Raw genomic sequence first — 26,552 nt, 5'->3', positions numbered from 1 at the left:
CTCATTCCATGTCAGTAAACAATACTAAGTCTACAAATAGTATGATCAGTAAGGAAAAGCATAATAAACACCGAAAATGTGATTATGTTTTGAGAGAATGTGATTCACAAATTTACAAGCTAAAAACTTCACAACGAAGTTGTAAGTTGTGGGAAATGCACTCACAATATAAGTCTTGTAATGCTTGAAATGCAAAGCCAATGACTGCGATTTACTGATGGTACGTAGTAAGAACCAAGTAAAAGTAAAGTGTTACAAGACTGATAGAATAAAAAATTGCTAAAGCATACTAGCATAGAAACACTGAAACACAAGAAATTCATGAACTTGTATTACTATAAAGTTCAATGAGGCTGCAAAAATTGAGTCACCAATCTAGCTCTACGATAATACTAGAAATTAGATAAGCATGGCAGAGAAATCCCAAATCCCACAACCAAGCTTGAAAGATCCAAGTCCCAGTCATGCGCGGACGATGTTTAATCGAACTGGAAGATCTAGTATGCTTGCTAGCTACCACAAGTATCTGAGCAATGAGTTCTGTATATGCACAGAGCTGATTCAGGAAATCCAATTCCCGGTAGGGTTGCTCAGGCAGAAGATGAATGGGAATGGAGAAAATGCAATACCAAGCAAGAGATAGTTGTGGATGGTGACATCGTAACTCCTAGCCTCGGCATACAAAGTTAGCTTAATCGTCTTAGCCAAGAAGATACCTGAGCACATGGATGTCCATATGACTATCAAGTAGTACGCATAGCTTAATGTAATTCTCCCTACAACAGCCACGCACAGCCCCGTGAATGTATACCCAGCATATGCTATCATGTCCAACAATGGTGCCTCTCCACCGCCTAGCGAAGTCAATGATGCCTTCAACAACATTGCTTGGAATAACCAGCTTGCCATTCCTTTCACAAACTGCCAATTTAAGGCTTCTGGACTAAATCTGGCATGGAATAGAAATTAAAAATGTTGAAACTATTTCATGATACTATGAAAGGATCTTAAGTGAGGCAATGGGTCATATTTGAAGGAAAACTTAAAAGGATGCTGCTTAGAAATTGGATTTAGAGGATGTCTGAGACTTACTTCCCAGAAAGGCCGAGAGAGATGCCAGCAAGAACCAAGTATGTTGCAAATGTCATGAATGGAATGTATAAATCTGGAGCATTTATATCATTAATTGGAGGATTATAGGAAAGCCTGCCTCCAATTGGCTCTGTTATCCTGGTCCAGTGTCCCTAAAGCAAAGGAGACATAGAATGTAAACAATGCTGTTAAAATTTATCATGAATTTGAATTTATTTGGACTTCATAAGCATCCTCTTAACTTCAGACTTCTACATACCCTGTGAAGAAATGGAAATAGAATTATCTTCAGTTTGTTCCTGACGTAGTGCGCATTCACTTGGAAGTAGTATTGAGGATCCGAGAAGCACTTAATTATCTGCTCATTTGAGAGTACATTTGAGCGTACATGGTAAAGAAGTGATAAAACTCGAAGCAAGAAAACAATGCAAGATCATGCCACTTTTCTAAATACATTGAATTGTATGGCGGATCATGCCTTTTTTGGGGCAACTTCAACATCATCACAACAGGATTAAAGTTGCCCCAAAAAACGGCTTCCAGGTGTGTCACATCCAAAATAGCAGAGTCTGAAGACAATAGCAAGAAAGATATTCATTCATACTTGCATTCTAGGCTGATCATCATAGAAACTGGAGTTGATTTACAATTAATTCATAGTTCACTCCTCAGTTTCGGATTAGCGCTACTTACATTGCTTTGCACATACTGTGAACTTGATCCACAAATTCTCTTCCCATAAGCACCCAATCCCTCTCGAATGAGTCCCGACCCAGCTCCACAAAATGCATTTCCAAACTGATTTGATGGAGGATTCAGTCCCGGTATGGGAACTCCAGACTGGAATCCTAGATTCTCATCCGTAGCTGCAGTATAACAGGTGAAAGTAATTTAATATAAACACACACATTTTTCTCCAATCTAATATAAAGGTGCTACGTACATGTGCAGTATTTTGGTTTTCTTTTTGGGTACGTGCATTGGTGTCAGACACTCAATGCTTGGATTGGTTGAGATTCATTCTAACAATGCATGATTTGGGTGAAAAGCATTTGTTTTAATTGAGAAATCCCATAAGAATGCAATTCAGGAACCTAAAAGTGGTGACAATTCAACTATTAAAGCCAATCCCTCAAATGGGGATCACATATATATTGCTTTGACCTCTGATTCTGAATGTGCGTAAGATCATGTATGTGAGAGAATAGAGATGGAGTGCCTAATGATAGCTTGAAACAGAGTAAGTAGATGAATTTAGATAGAGTCATCGAATTATACACCTGAAAAGTGTCCCATGGTAGCACACCAGCTCTGTGATCGTGTTGCTGTCTGGAAAAAGAGGAGAAAGAGCAATGATGCAGTAGCGTAACCTGTATTTTTTTTCTTTTTTTGACGTAGGCAGACAGACAGTAGCGTAACTAACTAATTCATTTTCATATATACCACGGACAAGGTAAAAACAGTAAAAAAAAGTAAATATACAGGTTTAGAAATAATAAAAATATATTTTTTCTTCATGGTATTGTTAGTGTCATATTTGTGTAATTGGCATTTCCTAGCTAAACAATCAAGAGTCATATGTATTATAATAGTTCTTAATTGTGGAACTCAGAAGCTTGGATCACATACAAGACTCGCTACTCAACTCATCTCAGCAACTTCAAATGGTAAGCATGCATTCATGTGTGTTTTGTTACTTTTAGGAGTGAACAAGCTCTTCTATCCTAGATTAGGATAGCATAGTTTTCTGTCTACTAAATTGTTGAGTCGGACGTGCTTCTTAGTATACAAAATGGGCTTGCTATAAAACATTGTTTATTATCCATGCATATTAAAAACGTTTTTAAAAGCCCATGCACAATAGAAACCCTAGTGTTGCTCCAGTGTCTCATAAGTATAAATACATGTTTATTGAGCAGTCTAGGGTTACGGCTTCTTTGGAGAGAACCTTGAGCTTAAACAGTTTGTTTCGATAATTCTTCATGAGTTGTTCCATGTTTAACTCTTGAAGGATTATCATCATCTCAAATACCTTCTTTCAAAGCCTTGGTTTTATGCTTCCGTGTGTGCTGCATTCATGCATGGTTCGTGCCTTGAGGTGATTGACAACCGAGTCTAGTGTTGTGCCATTTCAAGATTGACGAAGGTGATCAGATCCACTTTCCAGATTCAGTAGCAAAGACAAGATCAAGCTGCCTTTCTAGTAGGGTTCTAGTAAGTAGAGTTTGTGTGAATTCTTTATGTACTAATCTTTTATTAGTGGATCTTTTACCCGCATAGTGCCCGCAGTTGTTTACCTCTTAGGAGGGTTTTACTGCGTCAACATATCGTGTGTTGTTGATCTTATCTTTCTTGCTTTGTGTTGACTGTTGGCCTATTGACAACATCCCATTAGGCTGGGTAATTCTGTTCTTGTAATTACAGGTATCCGATTTGCTCTTCATGTTGGCTTCAGAAATTTAGAAATTGAAGGTGATGTCTTATATGTTATTAGTGCTTTGCAAGTTGAAAGTGATGATCTAAGTTCGGAGGGTCATATTTTAGACAAAGTCTTTAATTAAGTTTTTTCATATTTGTAGTTAGCACTTTGTGAGACATGATGATAATAAAGTTGTTCATCGTCTTATAAAAAAAAAAAGCCTTGAAGTTAGGTATTTTCTTTATTTGGAGTCAGAGCCTATGTGGCTTGGTGGCTCAATCGGTCTGTCAATATAGACTTTTTAATCTGAAGTCTAAAGTGAGCAAAAGATATTTCTATCTCTTTCTTATTGAAGAGTGGTGGTTATTCGTTTGCACCTTACTCACTGTAATACTTTATTACGAATGAAGTTATCTTTCACTTAAAAAAAAAAAAAAAAATTCAGCCATGCTCAGTTTCGTATATTCCCAAAATTAATTCAGTTTACTGTAAGAAAAGGTGAGTCTGGTGCGGCTAGTCAAATAGATTAACGGCGCGGTAAATTAAGTTGGTGCTGCAAAGAAAAAGGAGAGAAAGAAAGTCCCAGCCTCCCCGATCTCGTCATAATAAGCAGAGAGAAGAACTGGGCATTTGAAATTCAGAAACAACTCTCAATCTCTATTCTCTCCCTCCTCCTTTTAGGGCATAATGCGTTGCTGATCTGAGCCCATTGAGCAATCGTTTTCCGATCCATTCCGATCAATGTTGCGGTTAAGAGCTTTCCGGCCGACGAACGACAAGATCGTCAAGATTCAGTTGCATCCAACGCATCCATGGCTCGTCACCGCCGATGCCTCCGATCACGTCTCCGTTTGGAATTGGGAACATCGCCAGGTGCACAATCTCGCCCCTTTCGCTTTTCTATCCTCCTCTTCTTTTTGTTCCTTTATTCAACTCTGGTTGGCTTCTCAGGTGATTTACGAGCTCAAAGCTGGCGGTGTCGATCACCGGCGTTTGGTCGGAGCCAAGTTGGAGAAGCTCGCCGAGGGTGAAACAGGTACTGAATCAGTTAATTCAATTCCGAGTATTCAATTTCGGCGACTGCTTCTCATTTTCTAATACCTAATTATGGAAATTTAGCTCCGGGAGTAGTACCTAAAAGCTTTATGAAGAATCGTTAAGAATTTCTCTTTTGTTTCATTTCTGCAAGATTACATACATGATTCGTTACGATTCAGCTCAGAACTTCTGTACTATAATCAGCTTGGCCAGTTGTGTTTCCGTGGTTTCTAGTTTGAAAATTTCTGATAGACATATTTCATAACAGAACTTTGATGTAATTGAGACGATACACATGCCACAATATTTTGCTTGAAAATCAATGCTCAGTTTTACCAGTAGCTTTGAATGCTGCGCCATCGTTGACAATGTTTTGCTTTAGTGTGGCTCAGTAGGATTTCTAAACTTGCATCAGTAAACCAAAGAACTTCATAACATGTAATTATTTCTTATTAGTAATTTACTGGTACTAATTTTATTTTCTTAATTGTGTTGTTTGAATGTGGTTGATAGACTCCAAGGGGAAACCCACTGAAGCCATTCGTGGAGGGAGGTAATATACTGCAGCACTTGCATTGTTCTGTTTGTTTTCTTTTTGTTGAAACCTCAACACGCACTGAGGCCTGAGGGCATGTGGTGTCACAAAAGTGTTAAGCAGGTAAACTTCTATGATGATGACGTGCGCTTTTGGCAACTTTGGCGTAACCGTTCTGCAGCTGCTGAGGCTCCATCGGCTGTCAATAATGTAGCATCACCATTTAATTCTCCTGCTCCAACAACCAAAGGAAGACACTTTCTTGTCATCTGTTGTGAAAACAAAGCCATATTTTTGGACTTGGTGACAATGCGTGGCCGTGATGTACCAAAGCAGGAACTTGACAACAAATCACTTCTCTGGCAAGTTCACATTCTTTTTCACCTTATTTTTGTTCATGTTGTTATTCACCAAAAGAAGTAGCTTCCATAATTCCTTGAAATTGAATCTGGTGTGATTATGACATAATCTGCAAGCCATAACTTATGTACTTTTTGTTTTGTTTTTCTCTTCTTGGAAATAACATTTTTGGTGCTATCCATTTCTTTCTTTCTCCTCTGGTTCTTGTAGTATGGAATTTCTCTCTAGATCTGCTGTTGGTGATGTTCCTCTTGTTGCTTTTGGTGGATCAGATGGTGTTATTAGAGTACTTTCAATGATGACATGGAAGGTTTGCACTTTTCTAAATTTTCCATCATTGTTCGCTATGAAAAACCATTGCTTTGTCTGATATGCTTGTTTCATTCAGCTTGTAAGAAGATATACCGGAGGTCATAAAGGATCCATAGCTTGTTTGATGACATTTGTGTCCTCTTCTGGTGAGGTATGTTCTTAACTTATAATATGGGAAATCAAGTTACCTTCTTTTCTGTGTTTATGTCAGCTTTGTTTTCAAACATTTTTATCATCTTTCAATTCTTGTCTGATTCTGAATGTTTCTGTTGGGTTTCATGTATGATATTGATTGACCTCTGAAGGTTCATACAATTTTTACTGTTTCTTCATTCTTAAGATTCATTTTGATACCAAGTTCATGGAAGTGGTTCTTCACTCAATCATCTGTGATGAAGAAAAATTGAAATGGGGAAATTCAGGTTCTAGGAATATGCAGATATGAATGTTCATGTGTTAGAGATATAAGTACTGTATATACATACGCCTAATGTTTTTTAGTGCTTGTGTTTTCTTTTACGTTCTCTTTGTGCTAATTGAAATTTGATTGCAGGCTCTTTTGGTCTCGGGGGGTAATGATGGTTTGCTTGTAGTTTGGAGTGCAGATCATGCTCAAGATTCAAGAGAACTCGTACCCAAGCTCAGTATAAAGGCAACTATCTTCTTATTCTCTTGTACCAAGCCTTGTAGATGTTGTAATTTTATTAAAATATATTTAAGGACAATGTGACCGCATGTTCGGCCTGCATTTTCTGATATAGATCTAAAACACCCAATATTGTGATTTTGCACACCTTATCTTGTCCATCAGAGGAAATATTTGACTTTGGGATATTGGGTTTTGATGATTTTGTTTTGTTTTGTTTAGTTTAGTTTAGTTTATTGAATTAAACCGTTAGTTTCTCTTTGGGCATCTTTGTTGGACCATTTTTAAAATAATACTTCTAGTTTGTTCCTTCTTGATGGAAGGGGAAGTTTTGAATCGATAGTTAGTTTTTATCGTCTGGAGTTAAGCTGGATTTGATGGACTTCTTATCCATATTACTGATGTTTTCCACCCTTTTATAATAAAGTATCATTTAGAATAGACTGTATGTTTGTGGCTGAGGATATTATGCTGGATCTGATGGACGTGTCCACAGTACTTATGTTTTTGACCTTTTTTTAATGAAGTATGCAAATCGTTCTTCTAGTAATGTATGGATTGACATGTTATTTCCTTTTTCAAGTCATTCCTTTGTGTGCACATGAATGGTAGGAACTTTATACATCCACATTTTGTCTGTTGTATAAGTGCTGTACGAATTGTCTTTCATTGACCTGCAGAACTAACAGAGATGGTATATCATACAATTCTTTCCTGATACTTTTAGGCACATGATGGTGGGGTTGTCGCTGTTGAACTTTCTAGAGTGATCGGAGCAGCTCCTCAGCTTATCTCAATTGGTGCAGATAAGACATTAGCTATATGGGACACAATTTCTTTTAAGGTACTCAATATTTAAGACTATATCTGAGAAGTATTTTTCTTAACCAGAAATCTGTTGGAGCTTATAATTTTCCTATAACTGATGTCTTTTTTCCTTTTTTTCCTGCTTTTCTCTTTATTTATGTCTCAGGAGCTGCGGCGCATTAAACCTGTTCCAAAAATGGCTTGCCATAGTGTAGCATCCTGGTGCCACCCTCGTGCTCCAAACCTTGATATACTGACTTGCGTTAAAGATTCCAATATATGGTATGGACAAAATTTGTTTCTAGTGCTATGCCTTCAAATTTTCCATCCATTCATCATTCCTTTTAGTTCTCAAGTGTGCCTTTTTCTTTAATGAGAATCTGTGTTACTGACCAAGAAAAGTTAGGTATAGCTTGCTTATGAGAACTGTGATAAAATAATGTTTTCTTTGGTTCTTTGTGATGGATATCAACAAGAATTGTTTGGAAATATTCTCAGGGCCATCGAACACCCAACTTACTCTGCTCTGACAAGGCCGTTGTGTGAACTTTCTTCTCTGATCCCTCCACATGTGATCGCTCCCAATAAGAAAATTAGGGTAAGATTCTCTTTTATAAAAGTTATCAGGAGTTTATGTTTTTCTATATACAAAACCTTGAAGATTTACATCCAGGCTGTCATCTATTTAAAAAGTAAAATCTCAACCAATTGTTTGATGACCTGTTGACTTTCCCAATGTTAAAAAATATGATGGTGCCGTTATTATGGTGGATTTTTTTACGGACCATTTTGCAGAGGTTGTCCTTTTATCTTTACTCATTTTCTGTACTAAATATGACATTTCTATTGTTGCCTAAGAACTTTTGGGCATGGAGGGAACAATTGTCCGGAGTTCTTAACTTTCTTGTTGGGTAAACAGAACTGTTTTCATCAAATCAGAATCCTGTAATACGACACCTTAGACTTAGAGACAAAAATAAATGCAGACTCTTGACTCGTAAACCATCTTTATAAGACAGTTTGGGTCTGTTATAGTTGAATTTAGAAATTGATATTATTTCCTGCAACTCTACATATTGCCTGTGTTCAAATGACCAGATTTTTTGTTGTTAATCATTCTAGAGGGTAATGCTTCTCTTTTCTGCATTTTCTTTTGGAAAATCCAGGAAGCCCACCGTTCTTTTTTTTTCTTTTCTTGATCCATGCTTTTTCAACCTGCATGTACGATCAATTTGTCGAGGTGGAAGTCATGTTTTAATGCATTATTGTTTTTATGTAATAACTTCATAGGGAATCTAAAAGAAACACAAAATTTTGTTTCGTGTGAGACCTGCTTCAAAGTAGAAATGGTCAATTGTAAAATGAGAACATAGAAAGCTGGAATTCCAAAGAGAGATAAGCCAGTTGCCTTGTACCTAAAGAACATCATTCAGTTCTGATCTAAGTACTAAGCCATTCCTACATTCTTTCCCTTTTTTCAGCAGTTACGTTCATAACTTGTCAAATATATTTGTCAATGTTCCAACAAATGTTGTCAAGTTTCTATAATAGCCAATTTCACTCATCGGCTGTATTGCAGGTTTACTGTATGGTTGCACATCCTTTACAGCCTCACCTGGTTGCTACTGGATCCAATGTCGGTATCATTATCAGTGAATTTGACCCCAGATCTCTTCCAGCTGTAGCTCCCCTACTAACACCATCAGGAAGTCGAGAGCATTCTGCTGTGTATGTTATTGAAAGGGAACTGAAGCTGCTAAACTTTCAGTTATCCCAGACAGCAAATCCAACTCTTGGAAATAATGCTTCTTTGTCGGAGACTGGAAGGCTTAGGGGAGATTCACTTGAAACATTACATGTCAAACAGATTAAGAAGCACATTAGTACGCCTGTTCCACATGATTCATATTCAATTCTTTCTGTAAGCAGTTCGGGAAAGTAAGTTGCATCAGGCGCTATAGTTGTTTTATTTTAGCTACCTACATTTCATGTGCTGCACTGGTCACCTTGTTCAATTGATAGCACTATTAAGTTCAATTAGCAATTCATGGCCTGTTTATTGAACATTCATAGCAGCAACAAAAAATGCATCTTGTTTACGATGCCTGTGGTTAATCATTCATCTATATGTGTTTTGAATTTCCGATATGATACATGCCAGGTGAATGGAAATGTTACGTAATGAAGTGTGAGAACATATGCTCTTTTAGAAATAAATGGGTGTAGAGTGAGCCCATGTTTGAAATAAATGAAACACTGCCACTTCATTTGGTGACTATTGGCATGTCTCGGCTGAAATTTATTATGGTGTTAGTCCAACATGTTGTGGTTTGGAGCTTCAGTTCTAACTTGGTAATAAATATTTCTACATATGTTTTATTGCAGGTATCTTGCGATTGTGTGGCCAGATATCCCTTACTTCTCTATTTACAAAGTTAGTGACTGGTCCATCGTTGATTCAGGCAGTGCAAGGCTTTTGGCTTGGGATACATGCCGTGATAGATTTGCCATACTGGAATCGTCATTGCCTCCTCGAATTCCTGTAGTTCCGAAGGGCAGTTCATCGAGAAAAGCAAGAGAAGCAGCTGCAGCTGCAGCACAAGCTGCTGCTGCAGCTGCATCAGCTGCTTCTGCAGCCAATGTACAAGTTCGTATCTTGCTGGATGATGGCACCTCAAATATTTTAATGAGATCCATAGGTGGTCGCAGTGAACCGGTATGTATTATGTTCTGCCTGGTTTGTTGTTAAGAGTAGTTTAGTTCTAGCATGCGAATGTCTAATTAGATATAGAGGTTGATATTTTAATATTTTTTGGCAAATTGCTTCTGGGTTTCAATACAGAAGTGGCTCCTCATGGCATTGTTTTTACAATGATGGCAATTAGACAAACCTTACTTTCAGGTTAAGATACCTGTTGAATGTTATCACCCTCTTTGGTTCCTTTGTTTTTGTCTTCCCTCAATATTTATGCACACACACTTGTATCTATGACACATGTCCCATATCTATGACATGTGTGTCCCTAAACACATGAACATTTAAATGAAGCATGCTTCTTTTCTAGTAGGATGTGAATGCGATATGGTGCAGACCTGTTAATTTTACTTACATCAAGCTTCTTTCAGATTAAACAAGGGTGGATAAAACATGTTTCCCTTCTGTTTCATCTTATATTCAACTCCATAAAAAAACATTAAAAAAAGAAGAAGAAAAACTGAGAAACTATTGTCTGACGGAAGTTGGCCAACAATCCCTGATTCCTGTTAAGCATACCACATGGTAAATAATGTCCTAGATTAACCCAATCAATATATAGCAAGCATGGGCCTTGCTGTCGTACAGAAATGAACTAGCCAAAATGAGAACCCTAGGACTGGAAATGTTAATCTGCAGCACAAACTCTGTTAACTAGTTGGATATATTATGTGCCTGAACCCAATTAGTGCAAATGCATCAATGATGGACTCATCCATCAAAATATTGGTGTATAACATTTAGTAATTCCTATAACTCAAAATTATATTTTCCAGGTCATTGGCTTGCACGGAGGGGCACTTCTTGGTGTTGCATATCGAACATCTCGGAGAATTAGCCCAGTTGCTGCAACTGCTATTTCAACAATTCAATCTATGCCCCTGTCTGGATTTGGAAGTGCTGGTGTTTCTTCTTTTTCCACTTTTGACGATGGCTTTTCTTCTCACAAGTCTCCAGCTGAGGCTACACCCCAAAACTTTCAGCTATATAGGTAAGGATTTTTGTTATGTTACTTTTTCTGCCAGTACTATACAGGTGAAGATATGAATTTGCATGTTATTTGTTTCATTTCAATGAACTAGGAAATATTGTAGTCCTGTAGCATTTCTTCGCCCCTTTATAGTTTATAGCTTCTAAATTGTGTTTTAGATAATTTGACAATGTTTAAAACAAAAATAATGTTAGTCGAGCTTTTGCCAACTTCATCGATTTACCCTCGGTGTGTTCAGTACTCATACTCGGATAGGATGCTTGAACTTTCCTTCCAATAAGTTGTTGCCAAAATTGAGAAGCTACAGACTTCTAAATATTTTTGGCTACTCCAAACTTGTTCACATCCAGATATTTTCAATGTGGATTGCTAAAGCGTACTTTGTGATGTATTTGCATACATGTTTTTTATTTATTTTAAATAATAATAATAATAATAATAATAATAATAATATTAATATTATTATTATTATTATTATTATTATTATTATTAATTTTTTTTTTTGACTGTATGGCTATAAGATCTTGATAAGATTTCCCATTAACATTAAGTGGTTCTAACTATGCAGTTGGGAAACTTTTCAACCTGTTGGTGGTCTACTTCCTCAGCCAGAATGGACAGCATGGGATCAAACGGTTGAGTATTGCGCTTTTGCATATCAGAAATACATCGTCATATCTTCTTTGCGCCCACAATATAGATACCTGGGCGATGTTGCAATTCCTTATGCTACTGGTGCTGTATGGCATCGGCGACAGTTGTTTGTTGTTACCCCAACCACCATCGAGTAAGATACACTATTTGTCCCACAATTTCTATCTTTACACTAATGACAGCTTCTAGATTTATGTGATTTTATTGGTGGGTAAAGCATTGTTAGCTTTAGTCTTTTAAATCAATTACCCAATTTAGAAGAGCTAGATTTCTAGTACCTTAGACTTGTTCATATGATGTTACATATGGGTTGCTACAATGTCATAATTCTCAAAACTGAAGTCTTTGGGTCTGGTTCCGGTTCTTCATCTATAAAAGATCTCTTAGGCAGGCTACTTCCCGTATTCTTTCTTGACCCCTCCTCTTCCCGGACTTTCGGATCACATTGTACTTTGCATAACTCCCTTTACAACGGATACCGTTGGCTTTCTTGGTTCAGAACTAGCTGAGCTGGTGCATAAATAACTGAAAACTATTGAAAAAGAAAAGTTTAATCATTTCAAGCATCATCGTCCTTGGAGAAGACACAAACTCCGGTTTAAGTTATAACTGTAATGAATGTCAAGAACTTGGGAGCCAACTTAACTTTGCCCTTGCAAGCAACAGTACCATTTATCTGGAACTATGTACATAGAAGACTCATACTGGTTGGTAACACTGGTGTTAAAAAAAGTTATTGTTACTTTCAATTCCATCTGGCTTTTCATGCATACACTGGATTCATTTGTTTCAGCAACAATGCAGAATATGAATTGTAAACTGAATTGATAATATGCCTGTTAAAAATATCCTAACATATAAGCCTGCCTCTTTGGTTTGCTGCTTTTTGCAGATGTGTTTTTGTGGATGCTGGAGTTGCAGCGATTGATATCGAAACAAAAAAGAGGAAAGAGGAGATGATGCTGAAGGAGGTACAAGCAAAAGCCCTTGCTGAGCATGGTGATTTGGCACTAATTGCGGTTGATGGTCCTCAATCTGCTACCCAGGAAAGGATAGCATTGAGGCCCCCAATGCTACAGGTAAAAAGAGTTCCCCAAATGTATGACTTAGTGCCGACCTTTCATTTGCCATGATAAGTGATGGCATAAATACCATTGGGTATGCATAACCCTCTACCACGCTCTCTTCTCCCTCTGTTCCATCCTGTAGGAAGGGGAAGGGGGAGGTTGATCGTGACTGGCAGGTGTCCAGCTGGGTTTTTGTGTATCCATAATTGGCATAGAAATTAATCAAGTTTTCCTTCAGTTTCTTTGGAGTTGCTGCCTTTTTTTGGCATAAGCATCAGATGTTTATAACAAACACTTTTGGAAAACTTCTTCATTAGATATTTTTATTATTATTATTATTTTTTTTTTTTTATCTGATTGAACAAATACTGGTATACACTAAAATTGGGTTAACATGGTAGAATTCTGTTTCTGGATTCTGAGAATTGGATTACTCAAATTGCACACCGAACTATTAAGAAAATTCCAGTAAAATGTTTTCTTTATTGGTTACGAAAGATTGTCTCTATTAGAACCTGTAAGTTCTGTTGTTCCATCTTTCGAACTTTTAATCCAAGTAGTTGTCTTCATCTTAATATGCAGCTTGAAAACCTTTGATTTCAAGTCCTTTTTAACTACCTATTATGAAGAACTTCATAGAACTATAGTAGCTGGAAAATTTATCGAAGTTGCAGCCAAATGCTATATATTAAATTTGTATCACTGTTTTGATTGAAATGTTCGGAATTCTCTTAATTTTTTGTCCTGTTTTAGGTGGTGCGATTAGCCTCATTTCAGCATGCTCCATCTGTGCCCCCATTCTTAACCTTGTCAAAGCAATCTAGAGTTGATGGGGATGATTCTGGGATTGCAGAAGAAAGAAAGGTTAACGAGGTGGCTGTTGGTGGTGGAGGGGTCTCAGTTGCAGTTACTCGTTTTCCATTAGAGCAGAAACGACCTGTAGGACCTCTGGTTGTGGTGGGTGTCAAAGATGGTGTTCTTTGGCTAATTGATAGGTAATGGACCCCCTTTTCCTTCAAGGATCAGCTGCTAATACTTGTATGTTGTTAATATTCATGCCCATAAAACATATCATATCTAGTCTTTCAACAAGTACATGAATGTTAGCACAAGCAATTTCCTTTCTCTTGTTCCATTATTTATCATATACAATATTTAGTATGAACAAAAAAGGACTCCATGAATAGTAATGTTTGATGTTGCTTCATAGATTTGTGAGTTTTATCATAAAGTTTTATGAGTTTTTATTTGGATCCGAAAGAGGTTACGGACAGGAAACTTTAAAAGAAAGTATCCTTTGATTCACTGATATCTTTAAAACAACTTGGTCAGTTGGTTTGCCTGGTTTTCTATCCTCATTCCTCATTCCTCGGTGCTCTAGTGCAGTAATTTGCACTTTCTTTTTTTTGTTTTGACCGGCTACCGAGTACACTGGTCTGAGTCTGATTATTAGTGGATATAACGGAGTTACTTTCATTAGTCATTGTAGCTGAAGTTTTGATTGGAGAAGAAATTTATGATTGAATAACTGCTTGAAATCATTCTGGCAGATACATGAGTGCTCATGCCTTATCCCTCAGCCACCCCGGTATCCGCTGCCGGTGCCTTGCTGCTTATGGAGATGCTGTTAGTGCTGTGAAATGGTATCAGTCACTCTCTACAGTTTTAAATGAGAGATTTTTTTTTTCCTGGCCTAATGTTGTATATGAGATATAGCATTGATTATCTGACGCTACAAGTTATTCTTTTATGCAGGGCAAGTAGGCTTGGTAGAGAACATCATGATGATTTAGCCCAGTTTCTGCTAGGGATGGGTTATGCTACTGAGGCACTTCATTTGCCTGGAATCTCTAAGAGGTTTACTATGAATTAATTCAGGCGCTTTGCATATTTGATGTCACAGACTCTGTAGTTCTCTGTTTTGCATATTCATAAATTTCCATTTTGATAGGCTTCTTCTCTTTTGTTTCCAGTATAAAATATGTATTACCCTTTTGGTGCAATAACTGTGTAATAACCTGACCATATGTAGATACCTGCATACCAGTTTATAAGGTTGATTCAATGATTGATGGGTCTGTCAGACTGAAACATTATTTTTGTGTTGAATCGTTTTTCTGAATTATATGATAGAAAAGGCTTTTAAGCATCAAACAGCTTACATTTCATTTCATTTTGAAACTTACAATGCTATCCTCGTTTTGTAGGTTGGAGTTTGATTTGGCCATGCAGAGCAGTGATTTGAAAAGAGCTCTCCAGTGCCTTCTCACAATGAGCAACAGCAGGGACTTGGGGCAAGATAATTCAGGATTTGATTTGAAGGACATTCTTACTATAACAACTAAGAAAGAGAATATATTGGAAGCTGTCCAAGGAATAGTGAAATTTACAAAGGAGTTTTTGGATCTTATTGATGCCGCAGATGCTACTGGACAGGCTGAAATTGCTCGGGAGGCTCTTAAGAGGTTGGCTGCTGCGGCTTCTGTGAAAGGAGCTTTACAGGGTCATGAATTAAGAGGACAAGCTCTTCGGTTAGCCAATCATGGAGAGTTGACACGGCTTAGTGTATGCTATCTATATCTGAACATGCTTATTTTGCTTTCTGGTGCTTCCAATTATTTTGGTTTGCACGTAATAGTAATATCAGACAAAACCACACCTAAAAATTAATACATATGATATTGTTGTCCATATTCATAATTGAAACTGTGATTTCTGGGTGTTCTTTCTCTGAGCAGTATACAAATAAAAAATGGGAAGTAGTGCTTTTTTTTTGTTTTTTCCCTGAAAAATAAAAACTATGCTTTCCTAATATACTAGTTCCTGACACCTCTGTTTTCCTTTGCGGAATATCAATGGTCTTCTTTTGTCTTAGCGGTGTTCCAAATTACTCTTACTGATAGGATTTCTTCTCTCCATTTCCATATCATACTTTCTAAAATCAGTGACATGCAATGCAGAATTTGGTAAACAATTTAATATCCATTGGTGCTGGACGGGAAGCAGCATTCGCAGCTGCAGTTTTGGGAGACAATGCCCTCATGGAGAAGGCTTGGCAGGATACTGGAATGCTTGCTGAGGCTGTGCTTCATGCCCATGTATGACATTTTACATATGCTTGTACATATAACTCTCGAGTCATTGCTGTGAGCTGACCTCATGGATATTGCAGGCTCATGGGAGACCAACATTGAAGAACTTGGTTCAGGCATGGAATAAAATGCTGCAAAAGGAGGTTGAGCACACCCCATTAGAAAAAACGGATGCTGCTGCAGCATTTTTGGCTTCTCTGGAGGAACCCAAGCTTACAAGTTTAGCAGATGCTGCCAAGAAACCACCAATTGAAATTCTTCCTCCAGGGATGCCATCTCTTACAGTTGCTATGGCTGTTCAAAAGAAACCGCCTCCAGGGGCCCAGAATTCACAGCAGCAACCGGGCAAGCCACTGCTGTTAGAAGCAGCCCCTGCTACCACACCAGCCCCTTCAAGTCTGCCACAACAATCTGAATCTGGTGAACCAACTTCAGACAATAATCCCCCTGTTTCATCAACAGACAGTAATCCAGCTCCAGTTGCTTCTGGAGAAAGTGTCCTGGAAAATTCTAAGAATGATGTGGCACTATCAGACACGCCATCGGATGCGCCACCTCAAACCTCACAATCTGATGCCGCATCCCAAGGCCCACAACCTGATGCAACCCCATCCGAAGCGCCACAACCTGATGTCCCATCCCAAGCGCCGCAACCTGATGCCCCATCCCAAGCGCCGCAACCTGATACCCCATCCCAGGCACCGCCACCAGAAGCCCCATCCCAGGTGCCGCCACCAGAAGCCCCATCCCAAGCTCCGCAACCAGAGGCCTCATCCCTGGCGCCGCAACCAGAGGCCTCATCTCAAGTGCCACAACCACAGGTCCCAATCCAGACACCACCATTACAAACCCAACCCCAGGTGCCAGCGATTCAGGAAACCAAACAAGCAAGATTGCCAATAAGTGATGATTGGCTTAATTAATAGAAACCTGTTGTAGCTCAGGTGACTGGCAGATATCTGTGATTTTTTCCAGAAGCTCCATGGCATTTGTCGTATAAAGGAACCACAGTGGTCTCACTATTCAGTCTGGTGGCATAGTGAGATACCATTTTGAAGTAGCAGTAGGTTTGTGTATAATTTTTGTTCATGTAAGCTTTGGCATGTGTGTGTATTATCCGGTGTACTATCGATTCGTTAGCATCTTCTCTCCTTTTGATGTTGATAACAGATAAATGAGTTGATGAGGTTGTAAACAGGCATTGCATTTGGCGGCTTTATCCTTGTTCCAAAATATTTTTTTTAATTTTTTTTTTGGTTGAAATTTCAATAGCAATCAAGACAAGGTGAAAAGTGTCCTTAACTTTGGTGGACGAAAAACAATTATAAAACAAGAGAAATTACAGTACAAGCCTTTAGTTGGAAGCCCAGAGTACCACCTTCAAAAGGGTGCCAACCAAATTCTCTCAACATATTGCAGAGCTGTTGGTAAAAGGACGTCCATTCTCGTTGTGCTATCTTTTAAATGTTCAATGAAATTTAGAAATATTGTTGGGTCTCAAAAATTATATGAAAGTAAATTTTTGCATGAACCACAAACCTATAGAAAGTTATCTTGCTATGCCGGTAAAGAATTTCCTGCTATGATTTGATGGAAATTGCATGTTAAGAAAGAAGATTGTTAAAATTCTAGGGAAAATTTTTATATGTTTTTGTTTAAATTCTCAAGTAAAGCTACTAATCAAAAATAAAGTAAAGAAAAAAAAAATATTAATTCTGAACATCATTTTGTTCGAGTACGTATTTTGTATGAACCCTATTTTACTTTGGCTTTCCAGAATTCCAGCCCTGCTATTTTACCATTTTCCGTTCAAAATTGGGATTTTTACACTGTTTGAACTTTTAAAACTTGGGATTTTTGAATTTCAGGATTTTCATATTCTGCATTGAAGGGTTGGAGATATGGAATTCTCCCTTTTTAGTTCAGGTTACAGATTTTGGGACACTTGGTATTGGAAAACATAACTCAAGATTCCCGAATATAGAGATGTTTACATGCCATAAAGTGCGTTCCCATCCGTACAATAACCTACAACTGGATGCACTAGGTATGGTCCCAAGGACGTTTAGTGCATCCAACGGTCACAGTGTTCCATCACAAGATTGTCATCCAAGATTAGAAAGGAAACCTGTCCCACGGCTGCATACGAAACCAGACAAGATGCAAATATACTTGAAAGGCTGAAAAAGTCTCTAGCACGCCTGATATCCTTTAACTTGGAACGTCCGTGATATATTTGTACCGGGCATGTTTGTCTTTGTCTGTCACGTTCCTACTGTTGTTAAACTCCCGCCGTTTAGACAATCATCCAGCATGCACAAAAGACCTTTAAGCCTGGGTTTCAGTTGGGATTAGAATTCACAACCATGCATTGCTGAGGAACAAGGATAAATTAAAGGTGTTAAAAACAGGGTGGATTATTCATCAAAACAAATAAGGAGACAACGTCCACAACCTTGAACAGCAGCTTCCAACAAATGTTTTATAGGGAACATTTCCATTTAGATCCCATGAACACTGAAGAAATCCAAAACCTGAGGACTTATCAACTAAGCTCCTGTTAAGAACAGAAAAGAAAGCATAAATGAGAAACATAAGGGGGTTCGTAGCAAAACCTGACTTGAAATAAGGTATAGTAGCAAAATCTATGCCTACTTAAAGGATCAATGATTTATCTAAATACGAACATTAACGAAAACAAAAATAGAAGTTTCTGTAATATAAATTTGAGGTCCAGCCCATTCATTTAGGTAACAGCCCTGGTTGTGAATGAGTTGCAAGTGAATTTGGCTTCCAGATATGCATGGCTCATGCCTATGGAAATAAAGCACAAACACTACTTGAAATCAAGATTCTAAGAGAATGCTTAGCCGAGGCATTTTTGTCTAAAAGTAGGAAGTGTTTTCTAAATGCGCAAACCCTTTGTAATAAAATTATAATAATACAGAAGACTCACTACTGAACTACATCAGACTTGCATAATTGCAAGGAGCCTGAGTTCTACATCAACTGAACTACAGCAGCTTTACTACCAAAAATAAAGACATGAGAAGATAATTAAGATAACTAAACATCCAGAAGAAGTGTAACTGAAGGAAGAGATCGCATTCATCACTCAGTAACTCATGATTAATTATTTATTTTTTCAGGAGAAAAGAAAAAAAAAAAAAAAAGAGCCTTGGCTGCACCTGAGGCTTAAGCTTTTCCCTCCTCCTGTGCAATTTTTGTGCCTGCTTGCTTTTTACCAGAGCCATCACTGCATTTAGCCTATGCCTAGGCAGAAAGCGTGCCTTAAGGTAGCCTTTTACAATCTTGCTTGAAATATACAGTTGGAGATAAAAAGAATAAGTTCGATAATAGGAAAGAGGGCTTTTTAATAGGAATAATTAGATGCATATACCTCTATATGGGAATATCACTATGAATTTCAGCTATTTAGAGAATTCAGGCAAGAGTTTAAATTTTTGTTATCACCTATTTCTGTCGGTCCATAACTTAACTTCTCCTCAAATGTAAAGAACAATAATATTGAAAAACAAGTTTTAGCAAGTACAAGGATCAGTAGTCATTGCATTACATAAAACATCTGTGACCGCTATATGTAAATGAATCAAAGTATTAACTACTTGACAATGTAGTATCATAACTTTCCCATCCTTGCAGAGCAATATGTATAAATGCACATATGATCTTCCCAGGAGGTTGATAACTTCCTTTGCAATTCGATAGTTATAAGCATATTTTCTCTTTATCTTAGCTTGGAGTCTAATTTTAATCAAAGATCTAAAGCATCCCAAAAATAAACAACATGCAACTGGATAGTTATAAGCATATCTTCATTTTTCAATAAAGAAAGTCTTAAGGCCTTTAGTCATTCATTTTGTTGTTGAATTAGCAATTAGCAACGCATTTGAGCAAAGCAGGAAATTTAACTTTATTATTTTCTTACCAAACCTATGGCCACTGGTTGCAGTTCTAAGAATAATAGTTATACACTAATGAACCACAGACACTTAGTAAAGATATGATAAGTACAAAGGTCTATTATGTTAAATAAACAAAGGTCTATAATATTCACCAATTGTTATGGAACTTAACATTTATGGTGTATACTATAAGCTTAGTAGCCAATTAGGGCCAGCTAGCACTTCTTCCGTCCTCATAGAAGTACTCATGGGCTCCTGGGAGAGGAGTATTCTTGCATTGCCCACCATACCTGTTTGAAGTTTGAACAACCTAGTACCCTGATGTTTGTTTTTGTAGTCAATAGGGAAATATGAATTGCACAATCAACCAAGTCTCCAATTTTTTAATGTCTTGCAAGCTTATAGTCACACATACCAGACTGTTCATCAACTTAATCTCCGCCACACCTCACCTTTGCCAGTCATTTGTTCTTATTCCTTAAAAATGATTACATAGAAATGTTAAGAAACTTTTGATTTTTCAAGTGATAATAGATTAGGCAAAGGTTTGATGAGTTCAGACAATTAGTTATGTAAAAAGTAATGACTGAATGTTTATATTGAGGCAAAATATTTTGCTTTTCCTAAAGAACTCATCCATGTGGATTGATCTACTCAGAGATCAACTCTAACCAATGACTGTTCTCTAATTCTTCAACATTTAAACTTTATATCAGAAAAAGGATATCGACCATGAAAAGGCAAATGATGAGCCTTTATGAAAGGAACATTGAGATTGACACATATAAATACTAACTAGCACAATTTATGATCACCAACTAGTTAGTATGCGAAAGGCCGGTGCACAAGATTAGATCGATTGTATGACGATGAGAGGGAGCACGCTCGTAAACACTCATGACTGTTTCATGGATGCTGACAAGCGTGCTCTCTCTCATCGTCAAACAAATCCAATCATAGCTTGCCTCAGTAATGGCAAAGAGCCAGATTAGAATGTTTTCAACAATCGAGATAAAATGTTTGCTGGCAAATTCCACACTTGTCATGTCAAAGCTAAACAAATTTGGGAGAAAGCAAATGATATAAAATACGAAAACTGCAATCATCACCACTTAATTGACCTAGATTTAGGCAAAAGAAAATGACTACAGCAGTGCATACCTAGAGAAACCCCCAAACTGGACCACTGTACTTTTTTTTAGTCACAAGGCACATGGCCAAACAACAGTTCAAGGGACACAGCCCAATACAGACACTCTGCAAAGCAAGCAAAAGAAGACTAGAGAAATCAAAAGAAAAGAAACAAACAGCCAAAAACAGAAAGCAAAAGCAAAAGAAGAAAAAGATGGAAATACCATACTTGGTTGATATAATCAGATAAACATAGTTAAGACCAATAGTAAAATGACCACAAAAAAAAAAAACCAACAGTACATCACACATCAACCATGATCATAAATGTACAACTACATATAATGTACTACCAACTGGTCCTCAAAACCCACCAGCTGCAGGAAAAAAAGTCACCAAAACCACCACAAGAAATTTACACAGTATATATCACAGGCAAGAAAGTCTCGAGTCACAACATCAACATGCAACCTCCAATTCAGCACTTCCCTTTGATGTTCCTCAAGCTCATGACTATCATTGTTTGTAATCATATTAGCAATCATGCTGTTGCTGTTTCCATACAGTCTTCTGTCTGTTTATTACTTGTATATATATAATAATTTAACTATATCCAACACAATAGTTTTGAAAAACTTGGCAAGCACATAAATTCTCACGTATAATATCGCATACCAGTTGTTTAGCTCAAATGAACTCTAACGTTTGGTTTTGTGGTCAGCAGTGAAATATCAATTCCATACTTCAAGTGAAACAAAGCCGACTGTTGAATGTTTTGCATCCCTACTACTCATACCTGAATGTTGATCTCTACCTAATCTAATCATCTTATATCACTGCCACACCTCATGTTCCAGGCCTATTGACATAGTTCTTACAAAAGAAAAGAAACGAAAAAACAGAAGATTAAAAGTACATAGAAATTTTTATTGAAATTACTTTAGTCAAAATTTTATTGAGGTCGAAAAATTTAATTATGTAAAATTGAATTGCTGAACACTAGCCAAAATATTTTAGTTTTCCAAACATACGACTGTAATGTAATTAACAAGATAATGCATCCATGTTGATGTACTAAGAGATTGATCCATGAACAATGACCACTCTACTTCATCAACATGTAATCTCCATATCATTACAAGACATCAACCAACAAAAAGGCTAATGGCCGGAAACCATTCTGGAATAAATAATATGATTGACAAAGATAAATGACAAATTACACAATGTTATAAGCTTATCAGCTAGTTTACATCCCAAAGATGCAAATACATGAAACATAGCATCGAGGATAGACCTGGACAAGAGCAGTACGATGACAAAGAGAGGGGTTTTCATGGATGCGGACAAGTGTACTCTCTCTCTCTGTCATCCAAACCACCAATAGCTCAGCTCATAGTCATATATACACATACAGTAACTGCTAAAAGCCGGATTAACATGTTTTCCACTAATCACAATACAATTATGAAGAAAATTGACATACAAGTTCCGCACATTTCATGTCAATGCCTACAAAATGTAAGACAAAAAGAAAAAGAAAATAAGGGCAAATGATATAAACGTATCAATGTTCCAAAACTTCATCATACAAATTCACCTATTCAGGCACAAAAACAGACTTCGAAGAGCATCAACATTCACCAAGAAAAAGTATCAGACTGAGCCAATTTTACTTTGTTGATTAAGATCAAATATGACATAGCTAAGACCTACAGCACTAGAATCACAAATCAACAACAATTACTAATATATGTTCTCGTAGCTAGTAACCAAAATCTGCCGCATGATACTAACGAACACAATATCACATGCAAGATAGGGATCTCGCTCCATGGATTAAAGGTACACCAGGGATGACAGGCTGATACGAAATTTATCTAGTACCCCAACATCAACAATATGTAACCTTCCATATATAGAACCTAAGCTTGTAGATCAAAGGAGTTAAATCATATTGTATAGACCAAATAACTGGGAAAACATATGGGTTGCAAAGTTGGTGATCATGGAAACTCCAAATCTGAATAGAAATCTGACAAGTGAAAAATCAAATTCATGGACTTGTGAAAGCCATATCAGTAGAAAGTGCTTCAAGAAAAATAATAATGTTGGAGCATACATACTATTAAAACCAATCTATACATGTAGAACAGCCTTGAATAATTTGACAGTTGATCGACTGAGAACAATCTGGATACTAAGCTTTAAATAATAATCAAAATCCTTTGAAGCTTGAAACTTTAAACCAAGAATTTTTGCATATAAGGTTTAAGAGTTTAAGCCAATATTAAGGAACGGTCAAATTTTACAGATGATAGACTAGTGTAAAGAAAAGGAAAAATCTTCCAGATACCTCTTCCTCTTCCCGGCACATCAGAACTGATCGAAACCCCGCTACATACTTGGAGAAAAGAAGGATATCAGGAAATTTTCAGTAGTATTCCAATCGTTTCTTTAGCCGATGCATGAAGATCGACTTTGTAAGGAAAACCTAACATTCCATGTACCAGGCAGATCAACCACACAAAAACTCTAAGCACAGGAACAAACAAACAGATAAACGGAAACCTCAAGCAAAAGAGTAGGTTCCCAAACCCTAAGATCAGACTCAAACTGCAAACCCACACCAAGCTGCAGAAGAAAAAGCAAGCATGCAAGAGAGTGACAACCCAATAGTTTGGATAGGATATTGGAAGAAGCTAGAAGAAGGCTCAAGCTTTTGTGTCTCTCAGAAAAGTAAAGGACTGAGTTTTAGTTTTGTATTCTGTTTGGCCGAACTCCAAAGACCAGAGCTCTTTGAAAGCAAAACAAAGCAATAGTTAGTCTGCAAAAATTAGCTACATCAAATCATAAACAGCTTCACCCCACCCTGCACGCCTACACAAATATCACAAACATCAACAAGATAACAAATTTGAGACTATTTATTTGTACTATAAGAGAGAATGTCATTGGAGCACCGAAACCAGAGCCAATGGCCTTTCAGATTAAACCTTAATTTTATATTTTAATTACTATTAAGTACTACTAATGATGATTAAAGGTACATCCCCACTTGTCTTAGTACACGTGATTAACGTTCCACAGTCTTCCACTTGCCTGCCGACGGATAAGCTAAAACTAAAAGAACCGAAATTTAGAAGAAGAGGAGGGCGTACCCAGTCACGCGCGTAGTCAGGTCTCACACACATTGTCGGGGATTAGGAGGTGATGAGCACGCGCAATTAGTGGGTGTGGGGCTGGATTCCGAAGTGGATCGTTGAGTTTTGTGATAAGATTTTGGCTGTCCTTGGAGCCTATTCCTTGTTTTTTGTACGGCGGCAGATGCAGGTGCTAGGGTTAATGCTACCGGCCTCGGCAACAGTGGCCACAGCAAGTGGTGGTTGAATTTGGTTTTGGGCCACCCAACCGTATAGCCCTTAAAAGAAATGCTTCTAAGGTTTTCTATGCATTCCCTGATCAAATATTTATAAGATTATCTTAATTTTTGATATTAATACTCAAATTTTTTTTTTAATAATCAAATAACGTATTTGATATAACTAATCATTTGTGTTGCTGCAACTGCACTTCACTGCTCTAAATCATCCCTCGCTTTTATAACTTAATAAACACTTTTATGTTTATTTGTCAAACAATTTTATAACTCAAAAACACTTTTTAGATAGTTAAAAGCAATTGTATTAACTTTTGAGGCAATCTTAAATCCCTTATGTTCTTGCTCTAACTTACATTTGCCATCAATTTTGAAACATGCCATAAGAGCTGACTAAGATAATTGATTTTGTAAGTTTAGTAAATCGTTCAAGTTAACCTTATAATTCTCAATAATAATTCATCATGTCAAAACAGTTTTGTTCCACATCGATTAGATCTCTAATAAATGAGTAAAATCATGAAGATTTTTTTTTTTTTTTTTGAATCAAGGCAAAATGCCAATATATTGATCACAAGCCAAAATGACATACCCTCCTGTTACCAATTAGGTGTTGGCAAGAAGTTGTGCTAGCACCCACAGTGGTACGTAGAAAATAGGGCACTCATTTGACATTAATTACATTCGAAATAACATGAATCTTCCTTCAGTACTACTCCAGAAGATCAGCTAGAAGCATAAAAGTGCATATATTGGTCCCTAAAAAACTTAGGGAATTATTGAAAGTAAACTAAACTACTAACATAATGCAAGCCTAAAACAACCAGGCGCAATTTACTTAGGCCCAAATGGGAACAGTTCAAGAACATCTTGACCCAAGCCATAGCAACCCATCCCACGTCGTCATCTTCATCTATTGCCGCCGCCCATCACTGTCTCGCCTAACATTGCCACAGCCATCGTCGCCGCTGCTTCCTGAAGCCCCATCACAACAACAACAACCACCTTGAACCCCAAACGGCTGAAAACCAAGCAAACTCGAAACACCATTCCCGGAGTTTACTCAAAAACCAGCTGATGCAGTCCACCTAAAGCAATTGCGTCGGCACTGACCCCAGATTCACAACAGTCCAACCATGCACACGGAGATGCTGCACCGAACCGCCACGAACACATATATAGATGTCGAACCGAACTTCCACCAAGGCACAATCTGCCAAAACTTCGAGCAAACCATCCAAATCATTGCTCCCAAGCTCGACCTTTAGATCACCGTTCCGGCAACTGCACAAAGATGCCAACAGAGCATGGAGGCCCGCTAGGCGTCGCTCGCTCCACCGGACGAGTGCTGTTTTCCAGATGGTCTTTAGCCCTACTTAGGGTTTAGGGATGCCTATAACAAATCTTGAATTACTATAAAATCATGAAGATTGATAAAAGACTTGTGAGAGATATTAACCATTTTTACATGTTCAATATAAATTATACTGTTTTCATACAAGTAAAACTTGCTTGCTAGAAAGTGAAGAATATGATGAGAGAATATATGAGGAAAGTGGTGTATCCTTCTCATTAGTTCTCTTTATATAGATATAGAGCTACTTGGCAATCATTCACATGGAAAATTGGTAATCACTCATATGGTTACTTGGTAAGCACTTACTCTTGCTCACTCCCATAGGTTACTTAGTTAGGAGGATTGGGAATTGGTTTAGGATTGAGGTAGATCATGGGTTCATTTTGTGGCGACCTCAATTTTTGATAGGTTCGAATTGTTTCTTTTGTCCTTCTCTTTTGTGTGTTTTGTTCTCTGCCTAAGATTAAGTTTTGTTTATCTTGTGCATTACTAGTTAGAGTGTCAGATTGAATTTTATGTCTATATTGTTATTTATTTAATTTATGTTTGTGTATAAATTACACTAAAACATCTAGTCACCTATTTAGACTAAAACACGTGGTCTGCTATTCTCCACCCCTCAAGTTGCTTTTGTACTCTGTACCTCACTACAATATATAGCAGTCTTTCTTGCGTACTCTTCAAAACATATCGATGTCTTCTCTCCAAGCCAAAAACTAAATTTGTAATAGCTCAAAGGAAAACAGAGAAGTTGTTGTGGCTGTCCACTACCCAAGAATCTGAAAATTTTTCTTTCCATGCAGCTATCTCCAGTAAGTTCAAACTTCCCATCTTCCCAAATCCATTCATTCTGGTTAAGCTTTTTCAAGAGTTTAGGAGTAGTTTGTCGTACATTTGGTTTAGGTGACTGGATTTGTTGAAATATAAAGTGGGTGTTAGCATTTGGATTTGATTGTCGTTTGTAGCTGTTCAGTGTGATTGTTGAGATGCT

The 26,552-nt window shown here is 37.4% G+C and overlaps 2 protein-coding genes and 1 long non-coding RNA gene across 3 annotated transcripts; 1 reads left to right on the top strand and 2 right to left on the bottom strand.

Annotated features, from left to right (window-relative positions):
- Positions 1-194: 194 nt before the first annotated feature.
- On the bottom strand, positions 195-2,485 carry LOC112171417 (protein YIF1B-A). Its single transcript, XM_024308603.2, has 5 exons — positions 2,373-2,485; positions 1,786-1,958; positions 1,352-1,450; positions 1,093-1,244; positions 195-949 (listed from the first exon to the last, which is right to left on the bottom strand). Exons 1-5 carry the CDS (start codon positions 2,386-2,388, stop codon positions 562-564), a joined length of 828 nt encoding a protein of 275 aa, XP_024164371.1. The 5' UTR covers positions 2,389-2,485; the 3' UTR covers positions 195-561.
- Positions 2,486-4,068: 1,583 nt separating this feature from the next.
- LOC112169847 lies at positions 4,069-16,987 on the top strand. The gene is made up of 21 exons (XM_024306906.2): positions 4,069-4,384; positions 4,463-4,547; positions 5,063-5,102; positions 5,198-5,446; positions 5,655-5,754; positions 5,833-5,907; positions 6,310-6,408; positions 7,130-7,246; positions 7,376-7,491; positions 7,708-7,807; positions 8,789-9,147; positions 9,595-9,925; positions 10,741-10,955; positions 11,524-11,742; positions 12,502-12,688; positions 13,430-13,671; positions 14,227-14,319; positions 14,432-14,533; positions 14,884-15,241; positions 15,637-15,774; positions 15,849-16,987. The coding sequence occupies exons 1-21, from the start codon at positions 4,253-4,255 to the stop codon at positions 16,689-16,691; spliced, it is 4,200 nt and encodes a 1,399-aa protein (XP_024162674.1). The 5' UTR covers positions 4,069-4,252; the 3' UTR covers positions 16,692-16,987.
- Positions 16,988-17,622: 635 nt separating this feature from the next.
- Positions 17,623-23,823, bottom strand: LOC112169590. The gene is made up of 3 exons (XR_002924760.2): positions 18,957-23,823; positions 18,224-18,325; positions 17,623-18,142 (listed from the first exon to the last, which is right to left on the bottom strand). It is a non-coding gene; the product is annotated as an uncharacterized LOC112169590 (long non-coding RNA).
- Positions 23,824-26,552: the final 2,729 nt, after the last annotated feature.

The sequence above is a fragment of the Rosa chinensis genome, chromosome 6, assembly GCF_002994745.2.
Source record: "Rosa chinensis cultivar Old Blush chromosome 6, RchiOBHm-V2, whole genome shotgun sequence".
Taxonomy (NCBI): domain Eukaryota; kingdom Viridiplantae; phylum Streptophyta; class Magnoliopsida; order Rosales; family Rosaceae; genus Rosa; species Rosa chinensis.
This window is presented reverse-complemented; position numbering and strand designations above follow the sequence as displayed.

Coding starts and splice junctions, on each gene's coding strand:
- LOC112169847 (XM_024306906.2), top strand. CDS start 4,253: ATGTTGCGGTTAAGAGCTTTCCGGCCGACGAACGACAAGATCGTCAAG. Junction 5,755..5,832: donor TTTCAATGATGACATGGAAG/GTTTGCACTTTT, acceptor TGTTTCATTCAG/CTTGTAAGAAGATATACCGG. Junction 10,956..11,523: donor CAAAACTTTCAGCTATATAG/GTAAGGATTTTT, acceptor CTAACTATGCAG/TTGGGAAACTTTTCAACCTG.
- LOC112171417 (XM_024308603.2), bottom strand. Junction 1,451..1,785: donor CACAGTATGTGCAAAGCAAT/GTAAGTAGCGCT, acceptor TCAAATGAGCAG/ATAATTAAGTGCTTCTCGGA. Junction 1,245..1,351: donor TATTTCCATTTCTTCACAGG/GTATGTAGAAGT, acceptor CCTTTGCTTTAG/GGACACTGGACCAGGATAAC.